General features: G+C 47.2%; 1 protein-coding gene across 8 annotated transcripts in view; it reads left to right on the forward strand.

The window, feature by feature from the left end:
* PLXNB1 (plexin B1) overlaps positions 1–27,287 on the forward strand; it is a 200,622-nt gene that overhangs the window by 113,682 nt on the left and 59,653 nt on the right. For 7 of the 8 annotated variants that reach the window (XR_006282546.1, XM_043518219.1, XM_038408344.2 and 4 more), the window contains 10 exons: positions 1,319–1,451; positions 3,666–3,822; positions 9,039–9,147; positions 9,241–9,349; positions 10,292–11,128; positions 11,905–12,030; positions 13,207–13,329; positions 23,892–23,985; positions 24,251–24,417; positions 25,744–25,895. Coding sequence is in view for 7 of the 8 variants with exons in the window: in XM_043518219.1 (XP_043374154.1) it covers positions 1,319–1,451; positions 3,666–3,822; positions 9,039–9,147; positions 9,241–9,349; positions 10,292–11,128; positions 11,905–12,030; positions 13,207–13,329; positions 23,892–23,985; positions 24,251–24,417; positions 25,744–25,895 (2,007 nt within the window). In the remaining variant the exon portion in view is untranslated. The remainder of the gene's footprint in view (positions 1–1,318; positions 1,452–3,665; positions 3,823–9,038; positions 9,148–9,240; positions 9,350–10,291; positions 11,129–11,904; positions 12,031–13,206; positions 13,330–23,891; positions 23,986–24,250; positions 24,418–25,743; positions 25,896–27,287) is intronic. The other variant, XM_043518221.1, reaches the window with a different exon arrangement.

Consider the following 27,287-nt stretch of genomic DNA (forward strand, 5'->3'; position numbering starts at 1 on the left):
CATTCTTTAATCCCTCATCCTTCTATCATCTGATTCTGTCTCCCCACGCTACCTCCTGGAAATGCCACCATTAGTCAACAGCTTCTTTTTCTCTGGCACCTTCCAGTTCCTGCAAATTGGAGCCACTGCATTTCACTCAGTTCTGCACTTCTCTTCAGTCACCATGCCCTGTATTCTTCCCAGTGGATCTCAGTCTGGGTTTCAGTCTGACCACAGCAAGGAAACTAGTCTGTTCCATGTAGCTAACAGCCTTCTCCTTTCTGCTGTTACTGGCTCATCTTCTCTCCTCATTCAGCCTTTGACACTCTGTTCCAGTCCTTGGTAGTGGATCCAGCAATGCTGTGAACTCCAGCTCCCATCAAACATGGTTCTGCTTCCACTTGGCTATCCGTTTCTGTCTATGCAGTGCCACAGTGTTCAGTTCATTACCCTCTGTTATGTCCCTTCTTCCTCTCAGGTTTCTCACCTCCACCTTTAATGTTAATGGCCAGGTTTACTCAGCTGTAAACTGTAAATATAATTTACAAAATGAAGTTGTGCTGTATCTAATGTACCCACTGTGGCCAAGATTCCCATTTATGCCCAAATTTGGATTCATAGAATCATAGAATCTCAGGGTTGGAAGACCTCAAGAGGTCATCTAGTCCAACCCTCTGCTCAAAGCAGGACCAATCCCCAACTAAAGCATTCTGGCCAGGGCTTTGTCAAAGCCTGACCTTAAAAATCTCTAAGGAAGGAGATTCCACCACCTCCCTAGGTAACCCATTCCAGTGCTTCACCACCCTCCTAGTGAAAGTTTTTTTCCTAATATCCAAGCTAAACCTCCCCCACTGCAACTTGAGACCATTACTCCTTGTTCTGTCATCTGGCACCCCTGAGAACAGCCTAGATCCATCCTCTTTGGAACCCCCTTTCAGGTAGTTGAAAGCAGCTATCAAATCCCCCCTCATTCTTCTCTTTTGCAGACTAAATAATCCCAGTTCCCTCAGCCTCTCCTCATAAATCATGTGCTCCAAACTCCTGAACATTTTTGTTGCCCTCCACTGGACTCTTTCCAATTTTTCCCCATCCTTCTTGTAGTGTGGAGCCCAAAACTGGACACAGTACTCGAGATGAGGCCTCAACAATGCCAAGTAGCACTGTTGGGGCTATTGAGGCTACATGCCTTAGCTTGTTGTCACTACTGTAGTTGGTGTGTTGGTTTTCCTACCACTCTTGCTGGGGAGAGTCCTGCTCACAGCAATATTGTAGCCAAAGAATGCATCCCCTCCTCAGTTTTGGAGAGCACACTGATGGTTTCCTAAATCTTTTTCTTCAGGTGCAGTCGTCGCTCTGAGTGCTCCAGATCCATAGTGAGTGAGCAGTGGCTCTGGAGTTTTAATTCTACAAAGCAATGTTTATCCATCCAGTCACTAAGCCCAGCTAATATCAGCAGAGAAGAAAAGAGAAATGTGAGCCGTGACATTGTACTTGGAAAACATACCCCTGTGATAAGAATGGTGGCTTTCTCCTTTCATGTTTGTAAATGGTCGGCCACCTTCCATTCTGGTGTAAATGAGAAAATCTCCTAATGACTTCAATGGGAGCTGAATCACTAAGCTTTGGAGTTCATCCAGGTTGTGCCTTACTCAGGGCACTTATGGGTCATGATGGTTTCAGGAGGGATGGGTTCCTTCACGACTTTGTCAAGTCAGATGTCTATGCATATATTATTATAAGAGGTTTCAGAGTATCAGCCGTGTTAGTCTGTATTCGCAGAAAGAAAAGGAGTACTTGTGGCACCTTAGAGACTAACAAATTTATTTGAGCATAAGCTTTCGTGAGCTACAGCTCACTTCATTGGATGCATTCAGTGGAAAATACAGTGGGGAGATTTTATATACACACACAGAGAACATGAAACAATGGGTTTTATCATACACACTGTAAGGAGAGTGATCACTTAAGATGAGCTATTACCAGCGGTGGGAGGGAGAAGGAAAACCTTTTATGGTGATAATTAAGGTGGGCCATTTCCAGCAGTTAACGAGAATGTCTGAGGAACAGTGGGGGGTGCGGTGGGGGGGAGAAATAACATGGGGAAATAGTTTTACTTTGTGTAATGACCCATCCACTCCCAGTCTCTATTCAAGCCTAAGTTAATTGTATGCAGTTTGCAAATTAATTCCAATTCAGCAGTCTCTCGCTGGAGTCTGTTTTTGAAGTTTTTTTGTTGAAGGATAGCCACTCTCAGGTCTGTAACCGAGTGACTGGAGAGATTGAAGTGTTCTCCAACTGGTTTTTGAATGTTATAATTCTTGACGTCTGATTTGTGTCCATTTATTCTTTTACGTAGAGACTGTCCAGTTTGACCAATGTACATGGCAGAGGGGCATTGCTGGCACATGATGGAATATATCACATTGGTAGATACGCAGGTGAACGAGCCTCTGATAGTGTGGCTGATGTGATTAGGCCCTATGATGGTGTCCCCTGAATAGGTATGTGGACAGAGTTGGCAATGGGCTTTGTTGCAAGGATAGGTTCCTGGGTCAGTGGTTCTGTTGTGTGGTGTGTGGTTGCTGGTGAGTATTTGCTTCAGATTGGGGGGCTGTCTGTAAGCAAGGACTGGCCTGTCTCCCAAGATCTGTGAGAGTGATGGGTCATCCTTCAGGATAGGTTGTAGATCCTTGATGATGCGTTGGAGAGGTTTTAGTTGTGGGCTGAAGGTGATGGCTAGTAGGCATGTAGGTAGGAATAGCGGTCAGTAGCTTTCCAATATAGGGTGGTGTTTGTGACCATTGCTTATTAGCACTGTAGTGTCCAGGAAGTGGATCTCTATACCACTCTATATCAGAAACCTACTGACCGCTATTCCTACCTACATGTCTCTCGCTTTCATCCAGATCACACCACATGATCCATTATCTACAGCTAAGCTCTACGATATAACCGCATTTGCTCCAATCCCTCAGACAGAGACAAACACCCTCAAGATCTCTATCATGCATTCTTACAACTACAATACGCACCTGCTGAAGTGAAGAAACAGATTGAAAGAGCCAGAAGAGTACCCAGAAGTCACGTACTACAGGACAGGCCCAACAAAGAAAATAACAGAACGCCACTAGCTTATGCTCAAATTCCTTAGTCTCTAAGGTGCCACAGTACTCCTTTCCTTTTTATTATTATGAGAGTGATACATTTTGGGGGTTCTTACTTGCCTTGTGCTGCTACTGCAAAGTCTGTCCTTGGCTTGGCAGGTGTAAGCATGCCTATAGATTTCTAAAGCTTCATGATGCTGATTATTAAAAGGATAATGAAAAAGAGTTTAAAATCATCAGCCCAGTGTCTGACCTCTGCTAGAAGAGCCGATGGGAAACTGAGGTGTCTCATGGATGAGAATTCTGTCAATGTGCCAAGAGCCGGTGGGAACCCAGCTTCCATCTAGAGAACTGGGTGCTTGTTTACAGGAAGGACATTAAGGAATGGCATTGAAAATAGCAGCAAGGATAATGCGATTAGAGACAATAGTGGGAGCCATCTTAGAAAGAATGGATGGATGGATCAATTATTTTTTTTGTCTCTCTAAAAATGAGAGATTAGGAAAATAAAATTATATTAACTAGAAAAGTGTGAATTATGAAGGGACAAACTGTGGATTTATATTAATATTTGATTGGCAGATTTTCCTGACTATCTTGGATTTACCATCCTTGCATGAGGAAGAATCCTATTCTTGTTACTTTGAAGACTACGAGAGTCCAGCAGTTCTGACAGAGTCAGGCATTGTGTGTCCCTCCCCAGATCCCAGCCAAGCACCAGCTTTGAAAACAGGAACAGGTCAGTTCAACATTTTCTGTAAATGAAGTATAAAGCAACTGGTAAACTAAATCATCAGAAGAATGAACAACGGAGTTTGTCAGAATGTCTGTGGTGAGGTGGAATATGACAGAATTCTAATGCTTTAATGATCGTAAAGTGAAAGTATAGATTGAGTTGGTATCCTGTGAGTAAGTGTAAGGGAGTTTTAAAAGTCTGTCACGTAGTTCTTAAGTTGTCCACATATGGTATCGTTTCTGGGAGCTGGCTAGGTGTCAGTGTTCACCAGGGTGTGGAACTGCCTGAATCTTAGTGTCAAGGACCACTGTGAGTATGTGTGCATTGAAGCATTGCTCAAAGAGGGTAGAAAGAGGTGGTGTGGGTGACTGTATTTTTTTTCCTTTCTGTCCATTTGTCCTGTGGATGAGAGTGAATGGGCTGTAAAAGAGGTGAAGAACATCTACATTTCAGACACTGTTGTCTGAGGAATGGTATATGTGTGGATGGGGCATGTTGGGATATTTCTGAAAGAGGGCAGAGTTAAGGTTGCATGGGCAACATTAACTGTACGTTGAGTTTTGCTCAGCTTAGTTTCTGCAAGGGGATGACATAGTACCAAGCAACCTTAACTCTGTGGTAACTTAGTTTTTTACCATTGAATTAGGTAGATAAATACTACTGGAAATTGTCAATCTGTTAGACTTTCACTTCCCAGATACAGGTTGGGGAACAAATGCTACTAATAACGGTAGGGCCCAGTTATTCCTGGATATGATAACTGACAGATTTGGTCACCAAATAGTCATTAAGCCAACAAAAGTTAATACTATTTTAGATTTGGTTTTGGTAAACAGTAACATTATAGAAGAGCTAGTTGTTAAAAAAAAAAAAAAAAAAAAAAAAAAAAAAAAAAAATCTTGGATTGACTGAGCATGAGTTGATTCAGTTTAAATTAAATGGAAGGATAATCAAAACTAGGTCACCAACTACAGGAAAGACTTTGAGAAATGAAGGGAACTAATTAATGAAGGCAACTGGACTGAAGAGCTCAAGGTCTTAATGTGAAACCTTGGAATTTCTTCCAGGTAATTTTTGCACCTTTGACTTGAACTTGCATCCCCAACAAGAAGAATAAACTTGTAGGGAAGTGCTCCAAACCTAACTGGATGAAATACCACCTCAAAAATGTGATAGTAGGAGTAAGCAGAGATTCTACAAAGGAGTGGAAAAAGGGATCAGTCAGCAAGGAAAGTGAAAGAGGTCAGAAAGTGTAGAGGTAAAGTGGTGATTGCCGAAAGTCAAGTTGAGTTAAACCTTGCAAAGGAAATTAAATCAAATAGTTAAAGATGCCACATAAATAAAAAGAGAACAAGAAGAGAAGAAATGGGGCAGAGATTAAGGATAATCTAGGTCTGGCCCCGACACTAAATTAATATTTGCCTCAGTTTTCAATAAATGGCTAATTGGGATTGAACGTATAGAAATGGAAACATGGCATCAGAGGTGAAAGCAAAACTCAAAATGCTTAATGCATTCAAATCAGGGGGACTGGATAATCTCCATCCCAGAATACTGAAAGAACTGGCTCATGAAATTGCAAATCTAGTAACTAGAATTTTTAATTTATCAAATTGGGGGTAGTATCATATGGCTGAAGAGTAGGAAATATAATACTTATATTTAAGAAAGGGAAAAAAGGTAATCTGGGAACAACAGACCCGTTAGCTTGACCTCAGTAGTATACGAGGCTTTAGAACAATTTTTAAAGGAAACGGACATTAAAGACATGGTAGTAAATGGAAAATGGGATAAAATGCAGCATGGGTTTACAAAAGATAGATTGTGTCAGAATAACACATCTTTTTTTTGATAAGACGAGGAATCCAGGAGATCTAATCGATTTGGACCTCCAGAAGGCATTTGATAGAGTACCACATGGGAAATTATTAGTTAAGATGAGAAAATGAGGTTAGTACAAAAATCATAGAATATCAGGGTTGGAAGAGACCTCAGGAGGTCATCTAGTCCAACCCCCTGCTCAAAGCAGGACCAATCCCCAACTAAATCATCCCAGCCAGGGCTTTGTCAAGCCTGACCTTAAAAACTTGTAAGGAAAGAGATTCCACAACCTCCCTAGGTAATGCATTCCAGTGTTTCACCACTCTCCTAGTAAAAAAGTTTTTCCTAATATCCAAGCTAAACCTCCCCCACTTGCAACATTACTCCTTGTTCTGTCATCTGGTACCACTGAGAACAGTCTAGATCCATCCTCTTTGGAACTCCCTTTCAGGTAGTTGAAAGCAGCTATCAAATCCCCCCTCATTCTTCTCGTCCGCACACTTAACAATCCCAGTTCCCTCAGCCTCTCTCCATAAATCATGTGTTCCAGTCTCAGAACTAGACTCAATGACCCAAGAGGTCTCATCCAGTCCTATGTTCCTATTCAATAGGAGGGAAATACTTACGAAGAAGCAAAGGCTGGAAGAGACCTAGGGCCCCAAGGGTGATTGTGGACAACACATTAGACATGAGTCTGCTATGCAATATGGCAGCAGAAAAAGCTAACACAGCCTTTGGTTATGAATGGAGAGGTATCACGTTCTGAGCAAGGAGGGTACAGTCTCCTTCCGTCCAACACAGCTCAGGCAGCACCTTGAATTCTGTGTTCAGTTCTGGACATCGCTGGACCCAAAAGATACTGACAAATTGAAATTCAGTGAAGATCAGCTACAATGATTACGGGACTGGAAAGGTTCATTTTAAAGGGTTTTATGTATACAGCTTGGCTGAGATAAGACTGAGGGGGAACTAGAGACCTGTGCACCGGTATTCAAAGGATAAGAACCAAAGGAGTGGTAAAATGGGATAACAGCAGGAGTAATAGAATGGAAATCAAGAAAACGTAGGCTGACTATCAGGCTAAACTTCTTGCCCATGATCTGCATCAGTGTTTTGAATCCTCTCCACTTCCCAGTGGAGTGCTTGGGAACATCATCACAGCAATGATTGAAAATGAAAGTGACACAGCACTGGAGTGAATAATGTTGTGTTGCTAGGGGCGTTGGACTGATTGAACTGGTAACGTTTATAATTTTGTGACTCTCTGGCATATGTTTGGAGGATTTGGTAGTTTCAGGACCCCTGAGCTGGATTCACATTTTCATCTGGGCAGGGAGTAGCAAATTAAACTGCTGTTACAGTATGTAAGCTTATGTCAGATCCAAAAACATCATGAGGCTGGTTTACAAATCATGATGTCTCTAAAAACCCCAAATGTATTGTTTATTTGCTTTTTGATTTTTGAACTGTGTGGCAGAAGCCACTGTCCCAAAGATGTGAACATCTTAAGGTCACAACTCAACCTGAAGGCAAAGGCAGAAGTGTGGGCCTTGGAGGGAACTCGCCTTCCTCGCTCCTTGTTCCTGAGGCTGGGAATTGCCCTTCTGTCCCCTTCTTCTATCACTCTTTTTCTCCCTTCCCCATCTTCATCTCCACGTCGTAGTCCTCTCCCCCACAATCTCCTGTCCCCAGCCTGTCCCAGCATTAACCTGTCCTCACGTTTGCTTTCCTTTCTTGTTAAACTATCCTACATTTTTTCCCTTGCACCCCCTTAGTCTCCTCCTGGATTTCTTCAGCCTCTTGCCTGTTTCCCATATTCTCCTGCCCATTCAGTCTCCCTCCTTGCATTCTGGTTCCCTGGCATCCCCTTCAGTGCCACTCCCTTCATCCCTTAGTTTTCCCTGCAACCTCCTCTTGGTCCCCACATTTCTCTATAGTCTTCAGCCCCCAACAATAGTGCTGTGGCCATCTTCTCTGAAGGTAGCCTGGCTTCATTCAAATTGAAAACAGTGAGAGTTGGTGGCCATCTTCACTGTGTGCAGCCTTGTGTTCATATGCAAAGACTCTAGGGAAATGGAGGCCATTTTGACTGAGACCAGGTTGGCTTCTGCCCCAATAAAAGTAATGAGCAACAGTGAGCATTTTGGAGCAGGGCGTATTTAAGGATTGGAATCCAGCATTCATGAAATCATTAGACCTTTTAAAAAACACCAAACATCATGAACTCTGTGACAAAATCATAGGAATTAGCAACACCATGTTGGCTGGTGGCTTTGGTGGATTTTCCTTGCCCAAGATTGATCTGCATGTGGTTGCAACAATTGGTTTTCACACACGTTTTAGTCAGATATTTTCTCAACAGCACCCTTCACCTCTGTCCTTTTGTGAAAAGCCCAGCCTGTGCCATACGACCCTCTCTTAGATGCAGAGGTAGAGGTGATTTTAGTATTTGTCTGAATCCAGATACATACATAAAGCCTACCTGGAAGAGAGGAAGTGAACAACTGACTGAACTGCCCTGAGGAGAAGGGCAGCCCAGCCTGCAGACTGCTTATTCACTTGGTAGGTGAGCAGCCTGGCCAGCTCCCTGAGAAATGGCAAACCCTGGAGATTGGCTGGCTGTGGGGCTTTTCCCTTTTGTTCAGAATGCAAGTGTCTGTGTCCAGCGTGGTGGGCGGGTATTTATGAATAAAGATGATAAATGTGCTTATATAAACAGAAAGACAAGGTGTGTAAGGTAATATCTTATCAGACCAATTTCTGTTGGTGAGAGAGAGAGGCTTTCGAGATTACACGGAACTTGGAAACTTGTCTCTTTCAGCAACAGAAGTTGGTCCAATAAAAGATACTACCCCCCACCTTGTGTGTCTAATATGCTGGGACCAACACATCTACAACAACACTGGAAACAACTTATAAAAGCAGTCTTAGATAACAAGTGTGAATATTTCTTCAGCCATCAAATCTGCAAGAAAACAGTGAAAATGCTCTAATACTCCTGGAGACAAAGAGAATGAGACCCTCTTAAGGTTTGTAGGTAAAAGGATACCTGAAATCAGGCCAGACAAAAATTCTGAAGTCTCCAACAAATTTGTATCCAAAGGTCTTGTAAGCACCTTTCCTGATTTACCTCATAGTTTGCACACTAAATAAACCTCTCTATGTGATGGTAGGATGTGACATATGTAAAATTATAATTTCCATTGGTTTGGTTTTAATTAAGTTAAGGGAAGATGAAAATCGGGCTTATGCTGGGAGGCTTGCTTCCCAACTAATCTATGGAGACTGTGTGTCCCTCTATAAAGCGTACCATATGTCTGTCTGTCTAATAATACTGCAGCATGTATACGTGTCACAGCTCTAGTATTTTAGAGTGCCATTTTTATTTCCCTTTTCAGAGCACATAACTTTAAAGCTAGCAGTGCGTTTTCATGATGTCTTTATTGCTTCCGTGGATTTCTCTTTCTATGACTGTGCCGCAGTGGCCTTGCAGTGGAAGTCAGCACCGTGAGTACATGTTGGTTCCCTATCTAAAGGCTTTGGCCATTCCTATTTGTCTACTGGACCTCCTCAGAGGCTAATCTTGTACTGTTGTTTCAGGTGTCAGGGATGTGTGCGCAGTCAGTGGGGATGTAACTGGTGTATCCACCAACACCTCTGCACCCACAAAGCAACTTGTGAAGAGGGGACCATTATCTACAATGAGAGGGTTTGTCTCATTAATAGATCCCATCTGCTAAGAATGCCACTGAAGTGAGCTGTAGCTCACGAGAGCTTATGCTCAAATAAATTTGTTAGTCTCTAAGGTGCCACGGGTACTCCTTTTCTTTTTGCGAATACAGACTAACACGGCTGCTACTCTGAAAACTGAAGTCCAGAAAGATTAGGTTTTTACTTAGATTAAGATGGCAGCCATCTTGCTGCTGTGGGGGCTGAGAGTGTCAAGAGGAGTATGTGTCCCCTTCTGATACTAAAGCGGGGCTCCTGAACCCGCAGAGTCTGGCTGCTTTGTAGAGCTTTCACAGGTATTGTGGGGTGGGGGCTGAGGAAAGGTTTCCAGCAGCAGGGCAGTGAGATGGCCCTCTTACTCAGAGTGAGTCATAACTCATCCAGAAACCCTCCCTCGTGCCCAGCCTATGATCCTGATGGTATCTGGGGAAGCTAAGAGGCTGGGAGGAAACCATCAGGGAACTGATCGTAGGGAGGCAGGCAGGGAGTAAGAGAGAATTGGCCTGGGGAGAAGTGTCAGGCTGGGGCACATTGCAGTGTGAAGAAGATAAGCAGGGATCACGAGCTGGGAGGAACAGGTGTCTCTTGGTGTGGGGAAGGATGGATAAAGCTGTGCAAGAGGAGAAGCTGACAGTTGAGCTAATCCTTCATACTCTGAGAGTTTCAGCCCCTCAGGATCTCTCTCTAGGATGTACAGTATTAGCCTTTATTCCCTGTGCTCAGTGAAGCCAACCAGTGTGAGAGGCTTATCTCTTTCTCGGTAGAAATCTCAGAAAGGTCAGATTGCCTCCTAGGAATTCCCTTTTGCCATGGAATCTGACTGACTGTTGTTTTTTGCTTGTGTCTTTCTCTCACATGTTGCTGTTTTCATGTTCTCTCTGTGATTCTCTCTCTCTACCCCTATCTCAATGGCTCTCCTCAGACACAAATTCCAACCTCAAGTCCATTTCTTTCTTCAGCTGCTTCCACCACCATGACCTTCACCAGCACACTCACTGGAGCCACCAAACCCATCACTCCCCCAGTCACTATGGTGGTTACCCACACTCCCATCACAGAGTCAGTCCCCACCACTGTGCCTGCAGTCTCTGCCATGACTGCTCATCCCACAGGGACTTTTAGCCACACACATGCAGCAACTCCAACTACAGCCATTCTCACCTTTCTACCCCTAACAGACAAGCCCGCTACTACCAGCCTTGCCACAAATCCTACTGTAGCATCTGTCACTACCAGCCCAGCAGAGCCTGCAGACCATACAGCTCTGCCTACCTCTGAACCAGCCCCAGAAGCGTGGTTCACTGACCCACCCACCACTGCTGCTTTTAATACTCTGCAGCCAGTTGTGACAGCATTAACCCCTCCCCCTGACATCACAAATTCCACATGGTCTCCCACTACTTCTTTACCAACCTCTGAGGCATCCACATCTGCCATCCCATCTCCTTTCACCCCCAATCAAAATTCAAGTGCCACCACCTCTTCTGCTGATTTCCCAGGAGACCTAGAGACAGAACTTCCTCCCTCTGAGGTCCCATCTTCAGTCCTTCCTGACTGGCTACTTGGGGAAGGCACAGAGCTCAAAGATACAGAGGATTGGATGGATTCACTGCAGACCGAGAATGATACGTCACCCTTCTCTGCTTCCACTCTTCTCTCAGGCGATGGAGACTCTTCAGAGAGGGATGCCCCTGATTTCCCCAAAATCCTGCACCCTGGTTTTGACTATCAGTATGATGCCCCTGGATTTTTGGAGTTGGTGAGTCTCTGATGCAGCTCTCAGACCTACCGTTAGAGCTATGATCTACTTTTAAATTCAGGTGCAGGTCACTGAATTGGGAGACATAACATTACAGGAAGGAAGATGGGGTCTCCTGGAGGAGGAGCCAAAAGATGGTGATGTGTTCAGAGTGGGAAATGGCAGCCTGAGGAAGGAAGGGGTCTTTGGTGTTGTAATGTGGCCATGCCATTTACCTGAAAGCTACACAGTGCCCAAGTGAGGGGTTTCCTGGTGCACCATTCCTAGGGCTTGCATAGTGTCTACATTCTCCTGCTCGCTGTCTTTGGGGTCTTATATTGCTCTCCTTACCCCTGTAGTAAATGGCTGGGTGTACACTACGAGCTAGGGGTGTGATTCCCAGCCTGCATACACATAGTCGCTGTAGCTGTTATTGAGCTAGGTTGCTAAAAAGAGTAGTGTAGGTGCAGTAGCAAGGGCAGTACCAAGGAAGCTACGGACTAGCCATGCTTAGTACAAACCTGTCTGATCCAGTTGCTATGTCTTGGCATGGCGAGCCCATGCCACCACTGCCTGGGCTACCACAGCTCTACTGTAGTTCTCAGCATGCTAACTCAATGAGTGCGAGTTTGTCTAGGCAAGCTGGGAATCAGCTCCAGGTATAAACATATCTAGTACGCCCAGCTTCCCCTTCTCTTAGGATGAGATTTCATTCCTGTATTTGTCTCTGTTAATTGCTCCAGTCAAACTCAATTCCCTGTACCGTGGGTGCTCTTTATGGGTGTTTGTTTTTTCAGAATGAGGAATTTAGCTGGGGTCCTGGAGCCTGTCCCTGTGTGCAGGGCATTCAGGGATCCTCTCTGCTCCCAGTCAACGTGAAACAGAAGATAACCCTGCTGGGGAAAAACTTCAATCTGTATCAGGTATGTTTCCCATTAGCACTGAGAAGAGGTTTGCTTGCAGCATGGCACCCTGTGGGCAGCCTCTGGCACCTCGGTTCCTAGATGCGTCAAATTTAAGGACACCTCGCTGAAGCACTGAGATTCCTACACTGCTGAGGTGCTGTCATGGGTGCAAACTGGCAAACTCCAGGATTGTTTTGGTAACAAGATGGGGATTTGAACCTCATCTCTGGGTAAGGAGGTATCTGGGGGACTTCAGTGGCTGGTGAGGGGGAATTGGGCACTTTCTCCTTTAGAGCAGGAGGGAGTCAGGGTTTGGCTGCAACAGTGAGATTATCCTCAAATTGCATCTTTCCTGAATGTGGGGGCTGCGTATCCAGGGTGGGTCCCTGCTGAGTCCTTTCTCATTCCATTTTAAACCTCAAAAGCTGAGCGCAGTTCTTCCATTTTTCCTTACCCTGTTCCCTTCTCCTGATGTACTAAAATGTCCATGTGGCTATTCCACATTTTGAAGCTTCTACAACAGAGTTAAAATTAAGCCTTACAGATCCTCAAAAACTCTGGTTCCTTTGGGCTGCATTTGCTGTCATAGGTGAAATCATATTTGTCTCCAAAGATCGAAGACCACTTCAATAACCTCTCTGGAATGATAGTCTTTGATAGACTTAAGTACAAACTGCAGCTGGAACCTGATAGGTTTCAGGGTGTGTGGCCTATTTCTCTCAGTTAGACTAATTGCTACCTTTCTCTGTTGAAATGTGTATTGTACATACAAGCATCGTTGGTGACTGATGCATACCCTGGCTCATTTTTCTAATTCTTCTTCTCTTGTCTTCTTTTCTCTAATCGCCCTGCTTCTGGGCTGAAATCTTTTGATAGAAACCCTCTCCTCTCCCCAGCATATAGTGTCTGTCTTTGGGAATTAATTTGTTTGTGATCTTGATTTGATTCCTCTAATGTGGGGATCATGAAGAAGGGACAATATAGGAGGGACTAGAATGCAGAAGAAAGATGGCATGGCAAATGAGAACAAGGAGCATGTTGCATGCATAGGGAGTGGTATGGAAAAGGGCACTGAGATGGGAACAGGAGAAGTTATATGGGGGAGCATAGTGGTGTGTGCCTGGGAGCCTCTGTGTGTAGGTTTGGCCATGTGAGTGGATACTGGTGAAGCTGTCTCTCTCATCCTGGCTGTAGGATCAGCAATGGGACTATGAGTGTGTCCTGATTGTGGAGGGGAGGACAGTGGTGATGGATGCTTATGTTGAGGGGGAGGAAGCAAACCGATCACTCTGCTACATCACGTGTCAGCTACACCAGGTAAGTATTTAGATGGCAGAAGCTATCCAGACTTACTAACTAATCCAGTCTCATCCAGGTTTTTGTTGATGATCCTTAGTCTGACTGGAGAGAAGACTAAAAATTACTTAAATTGTGAGCTCTTTGGGGCAGAGACCATCTTTCTGTTCTGTTTGTTTGGTGCCTGGCACACAGGCCCTGATCCCTGAGGCTGCTGTAAGACAAGTAATAATAATAAAGTCTTCAGATAGCAGAAGGTTAGTTTTATCTGTGCTATAGTACAGTGATAATGCCATGATTGTGGCAGAGAGCAATGCCATACCTGTAACATATCTCACTACCATCCCTATGATATCCAAAAGGTTAGCTTCATTGCCCTTTCATTTAGCACTCTGTCACTCCCACTAGCAGTGCTTTGTTTACCTGTTTATGGGCTCTTCTGGAATTGAGGACAGCTCCTTTGCAGAAAGCCTCTTGGAGAAAACCAAAATAACAGAAAGTAAGATAGATGCAAGCATGAGGTACAATCCTAGCCTGCTGAGGGTGCTAGAGTTATAGATGACATTAATGTATTATGTCTGGCCTTTGCAACAGGAGAGAGAGGGATACTGGCCCAGAGATTGTGGGCTGTTTCTACCAGGATGAGAGATTTGAGGCTGGTTTTGGAGGGGAATGAGGAGGGTGTGTGCTGCTATGTGATACGTGGAGAGGATTTGTAAATAGCCTGGAGTGGATGGCGAATGCAGCTGTCCCTAGAGGTCCCTGTCAGGGCACCCCAATTGCTGTAGCAGCTTCTTTGACTGTCTTTGAGAGACCTAGAAGGTTGAAACATGGTAATGGCATTGGGTGAGGACTTGGGGTCATTTGACTCCTGTGGTGGGCATAGAAGGCTAGGCAAGGATGTTATGGTGAGGAGGCATGGGCACTGTAGGTAAAGATCATGGATTCTTCAAGTGCTTGCTCATGCACACCATTCTAGGTTAGTGCACGCCTACGTGCATAATTGTTGGAGATTTTTGCCTTAGTGATATCCATAGTGTGGGCTGTGGCACCTTCTGGAGTGTGCACTCGTGTTGGTATATTAGGCGCCGCCAGCCCTACGCCCTTTCAATTCCTTCTTACCGCTCCTGGTGGTTGGTCGGAGCACCTTTCCCTTGCCTAGCAAGTGGTCACTGATTTTTCTCCTTTGCTTCATATTTTAGTGTTGTAAACAGTTTGTTTAGAGTAGTTAGCTAGTGAAGTAGTTGTTAAGCACTGCAGTTAGTAAGTTAGGGTCCCAGCGGGGACTTTGCCCCCTTGGTTTCTGGGTTTTAAGCCCTGCGCCGACTGCAACAGGCCTATGCCTGTTAGTAAGCTCCATAGCAGCTGCCTGAAATGCTTGAGGGAAGTGTCGCATCTATAAGAACTTTCATCCCAGAACACAGAAAGAGTGTGACATCCATTTGGGGGCCCTCCTCATGGAGGCAGCTCTCTGTCCAACCTCAGAGCCATCCCAGCCGGAGTAGACTCCCAGTACTTCAGCCTTGGTGTGTAGTGCACCCCCAGCACTGGGCTTTACCCGGCACCTTTCCCCTTCATTGGTGCCGAAGAAGAAGTTGAAGAAGCGTGACCCAGAACTGAGCACCCCGGAGCTACATGAGGGTGCATTCCCGAGCTGGTCAGCATGATCTTCCGAAAGTGGGAAATCTCCCTGAGTGGACTTGTTCGCGACTTGCTAGAACAGGAAATGCCACCTGTTCTGCTTGATTTGGGGAATCGACAGGGGCTCTTTGTCAGATGCCTTCTTACTCCAGTGGTTGGGGGCTTTGATGTATGTCTTTCCAGCAGTGCCATTAATCCAGAGTGCTCATGAAGATCAAACAGGACAGGGCGAAGGTGATCCTGATAGCCCTGGCTTGGCATCACCAACACTGGTTTGGCACGCTGCTGGACCTCTCAGTGACACCATGCTGTAGCTGCCCCTCGGGTCGGATCTGTTGTCCCAGAACCACGGCAGTCTCCTGCACCTGAACCTGGCAGCGCTGCACCTGATGGCTTGTCTGCTGCATGGCTGAATGCAGCAGAGCAGGAGTGCTTGGCCCATGTCTGGTTGGGCAGCAGAAAGCCCTCCATCAGGGCAGCCTACCTGGCCAAATGGAAATGGTTCATGTGCTGGGCCTCGGACCAGGGTATTAGGCCTGAGCAGGCCTCGCTTCAGTCAATCTTGGACTACCTTCTACATCTCAATCTTCAGGGCTTGTCCCTTTCATAAATTAAGGTCCACTTGGCCACTATATCAGCCTTTCACCCTCCATTTCAGGGCAGGTTGGTCTTCGCCCACATGACGATCTAGTTTCTAAAAGGTCTGAAGCGACTCTTTCCCCATGTCTGGGACCCTGTCCCTCTTTGGGACCTGAATCTAGTGCTGGCATGGCTCATGAGGGGCTGCTACGAGCCATTACCTACTGGTTCCCTTTTCTGTTCTCCCCTCCAGGTGTCATTCCTTGTGGTGATAACATCTGCCCATAGGGTCTCTGAGATTAGGGTACTTACATTGGAGCCACCCTGTACACTGTTTTTTGAGGACAAGGTCCAGCTATGGCCGCACCCAGTTTTCCTGCCCAAGGTTGTTTTGCAGTTTCACACGAGTCAGAACGTATTCTTGCCAATCTTTTTCCCAAAGCCTCATAAGTCTGAGGAGGAACGTTGACTGCACTCGGTAGCCTTTTCCATCGAAAGGACTAAACTGTTCCGTAAGTCGACACAGCTGTTCGTCCTGGTGGCCGGTAGGATGAAAGGTTGTCCGGTGTCTACCCAGAGAATTTCATCCTGGATCACTATCTGCATCCAGTTTTACTATGATCAGGTGACACTGCCTCCACCGGTGATTGTAACCGCCCACTCGACTAGGGCACAAGCCTCTTCGGTGGCCTTCTTCGAGTGCTTGCTTATGTCGATTCCATTTTAGGTGTGCGTGCCTGTGTGCACAGTTGTCGTAGACTTTTGCCTTAGCAGTATCCATAGGGCCAGCTGTGGTGCCCTCTGGACTGGCGCTCTCCTGCAGTATATCTGGCCCTTCGCCCTCTCAGTTCCTTCTTACAGCCTGTGACGGTTGGAGTGCCTGGTCTTGCTTAGCAAGAGCATTAGCGGGTCTCCACTGTTCAGATAATTCTCCTTGTTTGTTATTTAGTCAGTGATTAATGAGTTAAATGTTTAGTAGTTAGTCCCAGAGCAACACATGCCCTGCTCCCCAGGCTTTAATCCGTGTTCTGAGTACAGTTGGCCATCAGTGACCCTCATGAGAGTTGTCTGAAGTACCTGGGGGAGTCCCATCGAAAAGACCAGTGCTGGATCTGCAAAAATTTTCATCTCCAAACTCAAAAAGAGTGGGACATTTGATTAAGGGCCCTCCTTATGGAGGCTGCTCTGCGCCCAGTATCAGAGCCCTCTCACTCGGACTCCACACCCAATACTTCAGCATTGGTATGCAGTGCACCACTGGCACTGGGATCCCCCCAGTACCATTCCCTCTCGCCAATACTAAAGAAGTGATCTAAGTCATCTGGTCTGCAGGCACTGTGCAAAGGACCTAAGCTAGGCCTCATGCCCGCAACGGAGGATCTCGGGGGTACCAGCCAGGGACCCACCTCCAACTCTGGGGAGCTGTAGAGGGTCCTGGCCCATCGCAGGGCCATTTGTGCCTGAGGTGGACCTGGCAGCCAAAGAACAGTTAGGCCAACTAGCACCGTGGACGCCTGGCTACATGGTAGATCCTGCCAAGACACCAGCTCAAACCACCAAGCCGGTGATGGGATTGCCCCTACAGGCAGTGGAATGCCCCCAGTCCCTGGACTGCAGGCGTTGTTCCCTTTCATCACAGCCAAGGAACCCGGTACCGAGGCCCAGGTCTCCAACGCCACGGTCTCCGCTTACAAGCCACGGGACTCCGGGGTCGCGACACCAATCCCCGTATTCTCGGTACCGACGGTCCTCCTGCCAGAGATCACCAAGGTGCCAGTTGCCATCGCCTTGCAGGTCACCTAGGCGTCGGTCTCCTCAGATGCAAGACCATTCCTGGTTGCGGTACCGGTTGCCAGGGCTACGGTATTGTTCTTTGGGCAGGAACCGGCACTCGCCTTCCCCATACCAGTTACCGACAAGAGTCAGTCGATAGACTCAGGCTTCCATGGCCCTGCCCTGGTCCCCAGAAGGACTGTGGTTTGGGTCGGAGGGACAGTTTAGCCCTTTCCCTGTCCGGGACAAATCGTCTCCCAGCTGAGAGCCTGCCACAGTGCCTGTGGCACTGGCATGGTGTCAGGGGCAATGGCCTGCCCAGTGGCAATACTGGAACCAGTGGTGGGTGCCTGTAATGTCGGCACCATACTCCCACCACTCCTCCCAGGTACCTCGGACAAACTACTGCTGGCATTGGAGCAAGGGGCCCAATTTGAAGCAGTGACCTCGAGGGAGGCCCTGGCAACTGTGGAGCGCTCCCCAACTCAGCAAGGGGATGCTCCCCACCCTCTGGTGGTGCAGTCATCCTCATCGTCCCCAGATGAGGTGGTGGTGGAGCCCTCACAAACTGGCTGCTCCCCTGATGACATCAGGGAGCACCAAGCCCTCCTTAAAAGGGTGGGGCCCATCTGAACTTGGAGGTCGAGGAGCTAGCTGAGGAGCCCAATGACCTCTTCAATGTCATTCCCTCCTTTGCCCCAGCCCGGGTCGCATTGCCTGTTTGCCCGGGGTCCAGAAGATCGCCAAGTCGGTGTGGCAGACCCCTTCTTCCATTCCACCCACGTTCAAGAAGGTGGAAAAGAAGTCCTATGTCCCCACCAAGGGGGATGAATATCTATACATGCACCCTCCTGCGGGGTCCCTGTTCATGTCTGCCATCAACGAAAGGGCCAGGCAGGGTCAGGCAAATGGCACGCCCAAAAATAAAGATGTCAAGAGACTAGACTTATTTGGCAGAAAGATTTATTCCACAGTGAGCATCCAATTTAGGGTCTCTAACCATCAGGTGCTACTTGGCAGGTACAATTTCAACCTGTGGGACTCTGTCGGCAAGTTCAAGGAGAGCCTCCCACAGGATTGGACACAGGAGTTTGCCACTCTGATAAATGAGAGGAAAAGTCAAGGAAAGTGTGGGCTCCTTATTGAATGAGGGAGGCAACCTAGTGACAGAGGATGTGGGAAAAGCTAATGTACTCCAGTGCTTTTTTTGTCTGTCTTCACGAACAAGGTCAGCTCCCAGACAACTGCACTGGGCAGCACAGCATAGGGAGGAGGTGACCAGCCCTCTGTGGAGAAAGAAGTGGTTTGGGACTATTTAGAAAAGCTGGATGAGCACAAGTCCATGGGGCCGGATGCGCTGCATCCGAGAGTGCTAAAGGAATTGGTGGATGTGATTGCAGAGCCATTGGCCATTATCTTTGAAAACTCATGGCGATCAGGGGAAGTCCCGGACGACTGGAAAAAGGCTAATGTAGTGCTCATCTTTAACAAAGGGAAGGAGGAGGATATGGGGAACTACAGGCCAGTCAGCCTCACCTCAGTCCCTGGAAAAATCATGGAGCAGGTCCTCAAGGAATCAATTCTGAAGCACTTAGAGGAGAGGAAAGTGATCAGGAACAGTCAGCATGGATTCACCAAGGTCAAGTCATGCCTGACTAATCTAATTGCCTTCTATGACGAGATAACTGCCTCTGTGGATGAGGGGAAAGAAGTGGACGTGTTGTTCCTTGACTTTAGCAAAGCTTTTGACACGGTGTCCCACAGTATTTTTGCCAGCAAGTTAAAGAAGTATGGGCTGGATGAATGGACTATAAGGTGGATAGAAAGTTGGCTAGATTATTGGGCTCAACAGGTAGTGATCAATGGCTCCATGTCTAGTTGGCAGCCGGTATCAAGTGGAGTGCCCCAAGGGTCGGTCCTCGGGCTGGTTTTTTTCAATATCTTCATAAATGATCTGGAGGATGGTGTGGATTGCACCCTCAGCAAGTTTGCAGATGACACTAAACTGGGAGGAGAGGTAGATATGCTGAAGGGTAGGGATAGGATACAGAGGGCCCTAGACAAATTAGAGGATTGGGCAAAAGAAATCTGATGAGGTTCAACAAGGAGAAGTGCAGAGTCCTGCACTTCGGAAGGAAGAATCCGATGCACCGCTACAGACTAGGGACCGAATGGCTAGGCAGCAGTTCTGCAGAAAAAGACCTAGGGGTTACAGTGGACGAGAAGCTGGATATGAGTCAACAGTGTGCCGTTGTTGCCAAGAAGGCCAATGGCATTTTGGGATGTATAAGTAGGGGCATTGCCAGCAGATCGAGGGACTTGATCATTCCCCTCTATTCGACATTGGTGAAGCCTCATCTGGAGTACTGTGTCCAGTTTTGGGCCCCACACTACAAGAAGGATGTGGAAAAATTGGAAAGTGGAGGGCAACAAAAATGATTAGGGGACTGGAACACATGACTTATGAGGAGAGGGTGAGGGAACTGGGATTGTTTAGTCTGCGGAAGAGAAGAATGAGGGGGGATTTGATAGCTGCTTTCAACTACCTGAAAGGGAGTTCCAAAGAGGATGGATCTAGATTGTTCTCAGTGGTACCAGATGACAAAACAAGGAGTAATGGTCTCAAGTTGCAGTGGGGGAAGTTTAGGTTGGATATTAGGAAAAACTTTTTCACTAGGAAGGTGGTGAAGCACTGGAATGCATTACCTAGGGAAGTGGTGGAATATCCTTCCTTAGATGTTTTTAAGATCAGGCTTGACAAAGCCTTGGCTGGGATGATGTAGTTGGGGATTGGTCCTGCTTTGAGCAGGGGGTTGGACTAGATGACCTCCTGAGGTCCCTTCTAACCCTGATATTCTATGATTCTATGAGGGCATGGCGGTAGCCAGGGGTGTCCTCCAGATGACCTGGGATGCCATGTACTCTGTGTCCAGGGTGGTTGCCTCTAAAATAGCCATGAGATGTAGCTCCTGGTTACAGAGCTCTGGGCTGTCCCAGGAGATGCAGTATACACTTCAGGACCTCCCTTTCGAGGGAAGGGGCTCTTTCAAAGCTAACTGATGCTAGGCTCCACGGCCTTAAAGATTCCCGGGCCACCCTCTGCTCCTTAGGTCTTCATACTCCTCAGCAGGCCAGGAATCCGTTCCACGCCCAGCTGCCTCCGCGAGGTCTTGGGGTACCCCTCGTTCCGGCTCCTACAAAAAGGACAAAGACTGGTTTTAAGCGATGCCATCAGTCATCGTCTCGTCCATCTGCTCAGCCCGGTCCTTCCAGGGATCAAGGCAGTCAGAAGCAGTCATTTTGAGGGTGTGCCCGAGGACGATGCCCCAGCTATTGCACCGGATCCACTCCATCTTCCTCAACCACCTCCGCCCTTCTGGTCGGCCTTGTCCCATATCATCTTGGACTGCTGGGTGCTCTACACAGTCTCATTGGGTTATACCCTTCAGTTTGTAGCTGACCAACCCTTCCATCCCCCTTCACCATCCCTCTTCAGGGACCCTTCTCACAAGCAACTCCTCATTCAGGAGGTTGAAAACCACGTGAGCCTCGTGGAAGTGGAAGAGGTTCTACAAGACATGGAAGGAAGAGGGTTTTACTCCTTTACTTCCTTATTCCGAAGGCAAAAAGGGGGTCTCAGACCGATCTTAGACCTGTGACGCCTCAGGAAGTCTCTCAGAAAGTTTTTGTATGGTCTGCCTGGCCTCCATCATTCCCTCCCTGGATCTGGTAGACTGGTACGCCACTCTTGATTTAAAGGATGCATACTTCCATATTCCCGGGGCACCGGCATTTCCTTCATTTGGTGTTGGGCCAGCACCATTTCCAGTTCACGGCGATGCCCTTTGGTCTCTCATCTTCCTTGACAGTGTTCACAAACACTCTACATGGGTAGATCTGGGGAGTCCAGATTACCCGTACCTCGACAACTGGTTGATAAGGGGCCAGTCCTCGGATCAGGTGCGGAAACATCTCAATCTGGTCTGTTCCACCTGCCGTGATCTGGGCCTATTAATAAATGACAAAAAGTCGACCCTCACCCCAGTGCAACATATAGAATTAATTGGGGCAATACTTGACTCCACTTGAGCCAGAGCCTTCCTCGCTGAAACTTGGTTCCACGCCATGGTGGACCTCATCTCGTCTCTGTGTGTCCAACCACTCACCACTGCCCCTACATGCCTGAGACTGTTGTCGCATGGCAGCATGCACTTATGTGGTTTGGCACGTGCGACTCCTCTTCAGGCCCCTACAGGCATGGCTGGCATCGATCTATGTCCCCAACCAGCACAGTATGGACCGGGTGATCGGGGTGATACAGTGTACTGTCATCCCTTACATGGTGGCAAGATCCCGCATTGGTGCTGGAGGGAGTCCCTTTTGCAGCCCCCGTCTCGTCGGTGACTCTTGTCTCTGACACTTCGGACCTGGGTTGGGGAGCCGTGGGCGATCTTAGTACTCAAGGCCATTCGTTCAGTCACAGTCAGTCCCTGCACACCAAAATCAGGGATTTCTGCCTGCAGCACGACATCCGCTTCATGGCTGCTCACCTCCCAGGGGCCAGGAATGCTTGGGCAGACCACCTCAGCAGGACATTCTCCTCTCGCCACGAGTGGTCCCTTCACCCGGAGGTGGTCAGTTCTATTTTCTGCAGGTGGGGAACTCCCCAGGTGGACCTATTCGCGTCCAGGAAGAACAGAAAATGCCATGTCTTCTGCTCATTCCAAGGCAGGGACAGGGACTCCGTTCACTTTCCCTCTGGTGCCGTTGCTGCCCAGGGTCCTCATGAAAATCAAACAGGACAGGGTGAAGATCATCCTTTTAGCACTGGCGTGGCCCTACCAACACTGGTTCAGCACTCTGCTAGATCTCTCGGTGGCGACCCCGTTCCGGATGCTGCTCAGGGCGGACCTGTTGTCCCAGAACCATGGCAGTCTCCTGCACCTGAACCTGGCAGCGCTTCATCTGATGTCTTGGATGCTGTGTGGCTAAATGTGCAAGAACGGCAGTGCTTGTTCGAGGTCCAACGAGTCCTGTTGGGCAGTGGAAAGCCCCCCACCAGGGCAACCTACCTGGCCAAATGGAAGCTATTCACCTGCTGGATGGCGAATAAGGTGGTATGTCCCGAGTGAGCCCCATTGCAGATCATTCTAGACTACCTCCTGCACCTCAGGCTTCAGGGCTTGTCACTCTCATCCATCAAGGTCCATCTAGCAACCATCTCTGCCTTCCACCCACCACTCGAGGGCAGGTTGGTTTTCTCTCAGGATATCACAGCCATATCAGGGCCTGGAGTGCCTCTACCCACATGTCAGAGATCCTGTTCCTCCATGGGACTTGCATCTGGTGCTGATATGGCTCACAGGTCCCCCTTTGAGCCTTTGGCTTCCTGCTTTCTCCTTCTCTTCTCCTGGAAGGTCGCGATCACGTCAGCCTGCCAGGTATCTGATATTTGAGCTTTCACCTTGGAGCCGCCTTATATGGCTGCTTTTATTATATCATAGTCAGCTGCTTGTGCATCACTCTGTGCCACATAGGCAGCTTGTGCCTCTCCCAAGTGTAGAGAGCTAATTGGAGGGCCCATACTCTCTTCTCGCAGCCTACTCCTTATGCCACCCTCTCAAATGTCAACAAAAAGGCATCAGGGTCATCCGCTGGGCTCATTTTGCACAGTCGTATACCCACCGCCCAGTTATCACTCCCTGCCATGGGATTCACCAGCTTCTCCATGAGCTGCTGCTGCACCTGCGCCTTGCTGTGCGATAAATTGTTGTAGGTTCTGTTATTGTTCCACATGTCAGGATAACAAGGACTGTCCTGCTTGTTGCTTGGTCTGCTGAAATGCTAGAAAGATTTTCTGAAACTCCTTTTGTTGTTCCACTGCTTAGCGCAGAAGATCTCAGACAAGCCCCCAGTTCTCATAGGGTGGGGTTCCCTCACCCTGGATTCCTTACTGCAAAGAATCCTCCTGCACACCAGTGACAAGTTCTGTGCTTTATTTCCAATGTATTTTACAAGTGTTTGTTCCCCACAGCATAAAGCTTTTCCCCTACTACCAAGGCACAAAGCGGGGTGGGGAGGAAGAGATCACAGTTGTCTGAGATCTTAAGCTTCTCTGACCCTTCCTTCCAGCCCTCCCCATCTCTTGCTGTCTCTTTCAAATATCCTCAGCTAACGAGCTGAATCCCCTTGTTGACTTGGTAATCACCTTCTACTTAATCAGTGATCTCATCATTTTGGTTCATGTGGGAACACTGACCAGGTTCACAGAGAAGGTGAGTCATACTGGTTCTGTCACCAGATGTCTCAGCTGTAGTGAGTTTTTGCACAAACACATGTGAACATGCATTTGGGTGTTTGCATCTGCAGGTGGTCAGTTAGGCACACAAATAGCCATTTGCATGCACACATTTACATATGCAATTACCCTGCCCATCTTTGAGAGTCAGGCCCTTTGTCTCTTAATGAAAGAGGCAAGTTATTTGTGTTAAACTATGTGTGAAGCACTGAGGCACTTCTGTTTATTCAGCCAGTTAGTTAGAGGCCTCATTTGGTCCATTTGATACCCTGACATTCTGGTCTCTTTGCAGTATAGTTACTTGGCACCTCAACTTGAATTCAGTGCTGTGGTGTTTGTGCAGAGGAAGCAACACCTCCGAGTGGACAGCGCTGTGGATCTCTACGGTAGGAGAGTGACACCTCACCAGTAAAAGAGGGATTTAGGGAATGGAACATGGGGTAGCTGGAAAAATTTAAATTGAAACTGTTGGTGTTCAGGGTGTCCTACAATAGTCCCATCACTGGGAAATCAGGGGCAGCCCTTCAGCCTGGATGTTACAGGCTCTGAGTTGTTGTTTTGTTTGTTAGTGCCAGATGCTTGGTTGCTGGGGTCATTCTGTGCACTGTTGGGATTTTCACAGATGTCCTTTTGAATGTTGTTCCTCTGCAGTAACTCTCTATAACTGCTCCATGGGACACTCTGATTGCAGCCGCTGCCAAACGGCTGACTCCAAGTATAACTGTGTGTGGTGTGGAGGGGAGCAGCCCAACTGCATCTTCCGAGGATCCTGCATAGAAGAGATAGCGGACGTGTGTCCTGCACCCCTCATTTATTCAGTGAGTAACCACTACTCTTTACTGCACTCGGGCAATGGGGGTTCCACAAAGCAGCCAAAAAAACCTCACTGACAGTCCAAATAGCAACAACAGTTCCTCTCCCACTGTTAATTCTTCAGCATTGAGAGTTTGGAGAGCCTGACACAAAGTGCTAGAGTGCAACCAATCTGTAGTAGCCAAGATGAAAGAAACAACAAATTTATACCTCAAACCAATTGAAACCAATATGCAGGAAGCTGCTGGATCCAGGAATTGGGGATGAAGTCGAAAGAGCAGAATCCCCTTGCTGTCCTAACCCAGTGATTGGGATAGATTAGCATAGTGATAGCTGAGCCTGAAATAACGAAGATGCACAAGGCAAAGTGACAGTGACTTGGCAGGGATGGAAGAGGGAGCATAGATGATTATTAATCCTGGTTTATTAAAAAAATAAATAATTTTGACCTGTCTCTTGCTGATTACCATAGAGTATGTGTGTGTAACTCTGTGCCCCCTGCTGTCACCTTGTCCTTTCTCCAGTTACATGCTATACCCACTTGATGCTTCTTGTCATAATTTATCCTATATACTCTTAGGGGCATGAACTGTCTTTTGATTGTGTTTTTGTGCAGCACCTAGCGCAGTGGGGCACTGAACCTATGGGAGACCCTCTGGACACTACTGCAATACACGTAATAGATAACAGCTTATATAATAGCTCCTCATCACCAGAGCCCCCAGAGAAGCAGTCAGTGCAGCAGTGAGTAGGCAAAGGATGGGCTGCCACAGCTGTTCTAAAGGGGAATTTAATGGCATTATTCCTTTGTGGAAATCAGTGATAAGACCAAAGTGTGGGAAGGAGGAGGGCATGGATCCTAGGTCTCTCATTTACAGCACTTTACTCCTGCTGGAATTCTGCACCATTGCACAATGCAGAATTTGTGCAGAATTAATGTTACCCACAAAATTTTTTTCATGCAGAATTTGTGATTTCCCCCTGAGCACTCCTACCTGCTGTCAGACCCGGGCATCTGGGGCTCCAGTTGATTATATTGTATTATTTTGACAAATAAAATATGTGGAATTTTGCAGATTTTTAAAATATTGTGCACAGAATTTTTAATTTTTTGGCATAGAATTCCCCCAGGAGTAGCCCTTCCTGCTTGTGATGATAGAGCAGCTACTCTATAGCAAGAGAACCTGACACAAGTCTTGGCCAGCAAAAAGTGTCTCCTTTGGCTAGCTTAGGAAGAGGACAGAACTTTGGCTGTTTTGGGTCCAGCACCATATTAGGCTACCTGCATCTGAGGTGCTATGAAATGAACATATGCTTGGGTATCTTTGCAGGTTTATCCCCTGTCTGGACCAGTTGAAGGTGGGACTAGACTCACTATTGCTGGTTCAAACCTCGGCCAGAAACATCAGGATATTGCAGAAACTGTTACTGTTGCAGGAATTCCTTGTGCTGTAAATGCTCAAGAATATGAAATCTCCAGCAGGTAGAGTATCTGTGAAACTCCCCCAGGGAATGAGACATTGGGTTTCCCACTGGGCTACTGACATCAGAATGGGGTAATGTCCTACCCCCTCCCTAGCCATGGTAACCTGGATCAAAACCTTCTGCCCCAGACACTGAGCTGCTTTTTGCACCTTCCCAAGGGCAGTGACACCCGAGTAAAGCAATTTTCCCCACCTACTCACCACTTGGGCATTGAATTTGAACAGAAGCTGTTTGTTTTTAAAGAGGCCTGACCCCTAGCATTCATCACTCCCAACAAAAACAACTAGTGTGATACGGTCTTCATAAAAATATCAGACTGAAATAAACACGATCTGAAAAACAGGGAAGGAAAAGGAGGGAAATGTCCTCCAAGAAAAACCAAAACACCTTTGTTGGCATTAGTTCAATTTTAGGAGGCAAGAGGCTGAGACTAATGTGAATGGGGAGTGAGCTCCTCTGTAGCAAAGACCTCATTACCTGACAATCTGAAATGAGGCACTGGGATTCCTTATAGGGAGAGGGTGCCAGGTACAACCTGTCAAGATGAGTCTCAAAGAGGAAGTCTGAGATACAGCCAGGGCCTACTTCTAAGGGCTTGAAAGACCAGTGGGCCTATGGTAAATCCATTACTTTATAGGCATCAAATGTAAAAAGCTCTGAGGCGGTTTAGTTTGGTCACATGTACTCAAGCCAGTGAGCAGATCATGCTGCCACATTCTGAACAAGCTGCCAGTGCCAGAGGAGTGCTGCTCCTGCTAAATAAACCATGTGACCCCAAGGCCAGGTGTTGCTGTTGCAAGGTAATCACAAGATAGAAAAGGCTGTTGCTTGTGCAAGTTGCACAACTGAAAAAATTCTCAAAAAGAAAAGGAGTACTTGTGGCACCTTAGAGACTAACAAATTTATTTGAGCATAAAAATACTGTCTCATACCACAGGAAACAGGTAGCTTAATATGGAAATAGTGTTGATGGAGGTGACCATGATTCTTATTCCTGCTCACAACCTCCAAACAGAGCTGGAGCATCATCATAATGACAACCTCCACCTACCAGCAAAACCAGGGTGAAAATGAGGCAGCTTTCAGATGGCAAAATGCTCTCAGCCAGAGATAGTCAAACTATTTTCCATGGAGCCCTAGTGGGCCCCAGGTCACTTGCTGGTGGCCAGCAAATGGCTGGCAGGGCACATGATGCTGGCTTCTGGTCCTTACATCAAGGCTCTTCGTCACAAACTGGAGTCTAAAGATCTCTAGAGGCATCTTTAAAGAAGAAGGAGGAAGGGAAACAAGATCTACCTTAAGAGACTGGAGCCAGAAGAGAAGAGAATCGGGTAGCTGGACAGTATGTCTAGGGGACCAGGTGAGGGGGCCATAAGAATGTGGCTGGCAA

Source organism: Dermochelys coriacea, chromosome 7, assembly GCF_009764565.3.
Source record: "Dermochelys coriacea isolate rDerCor1 chromosome 7, rDerCor1.pri.v4, whole genome shotgun sequence".
Classification (NCBI taxonomy): domain Eukaryota; kingdom Metazoa; phylum Chordata; order Testudines; family Dermochelyidae; genus Dermochelys; species Dermochelys coriacea.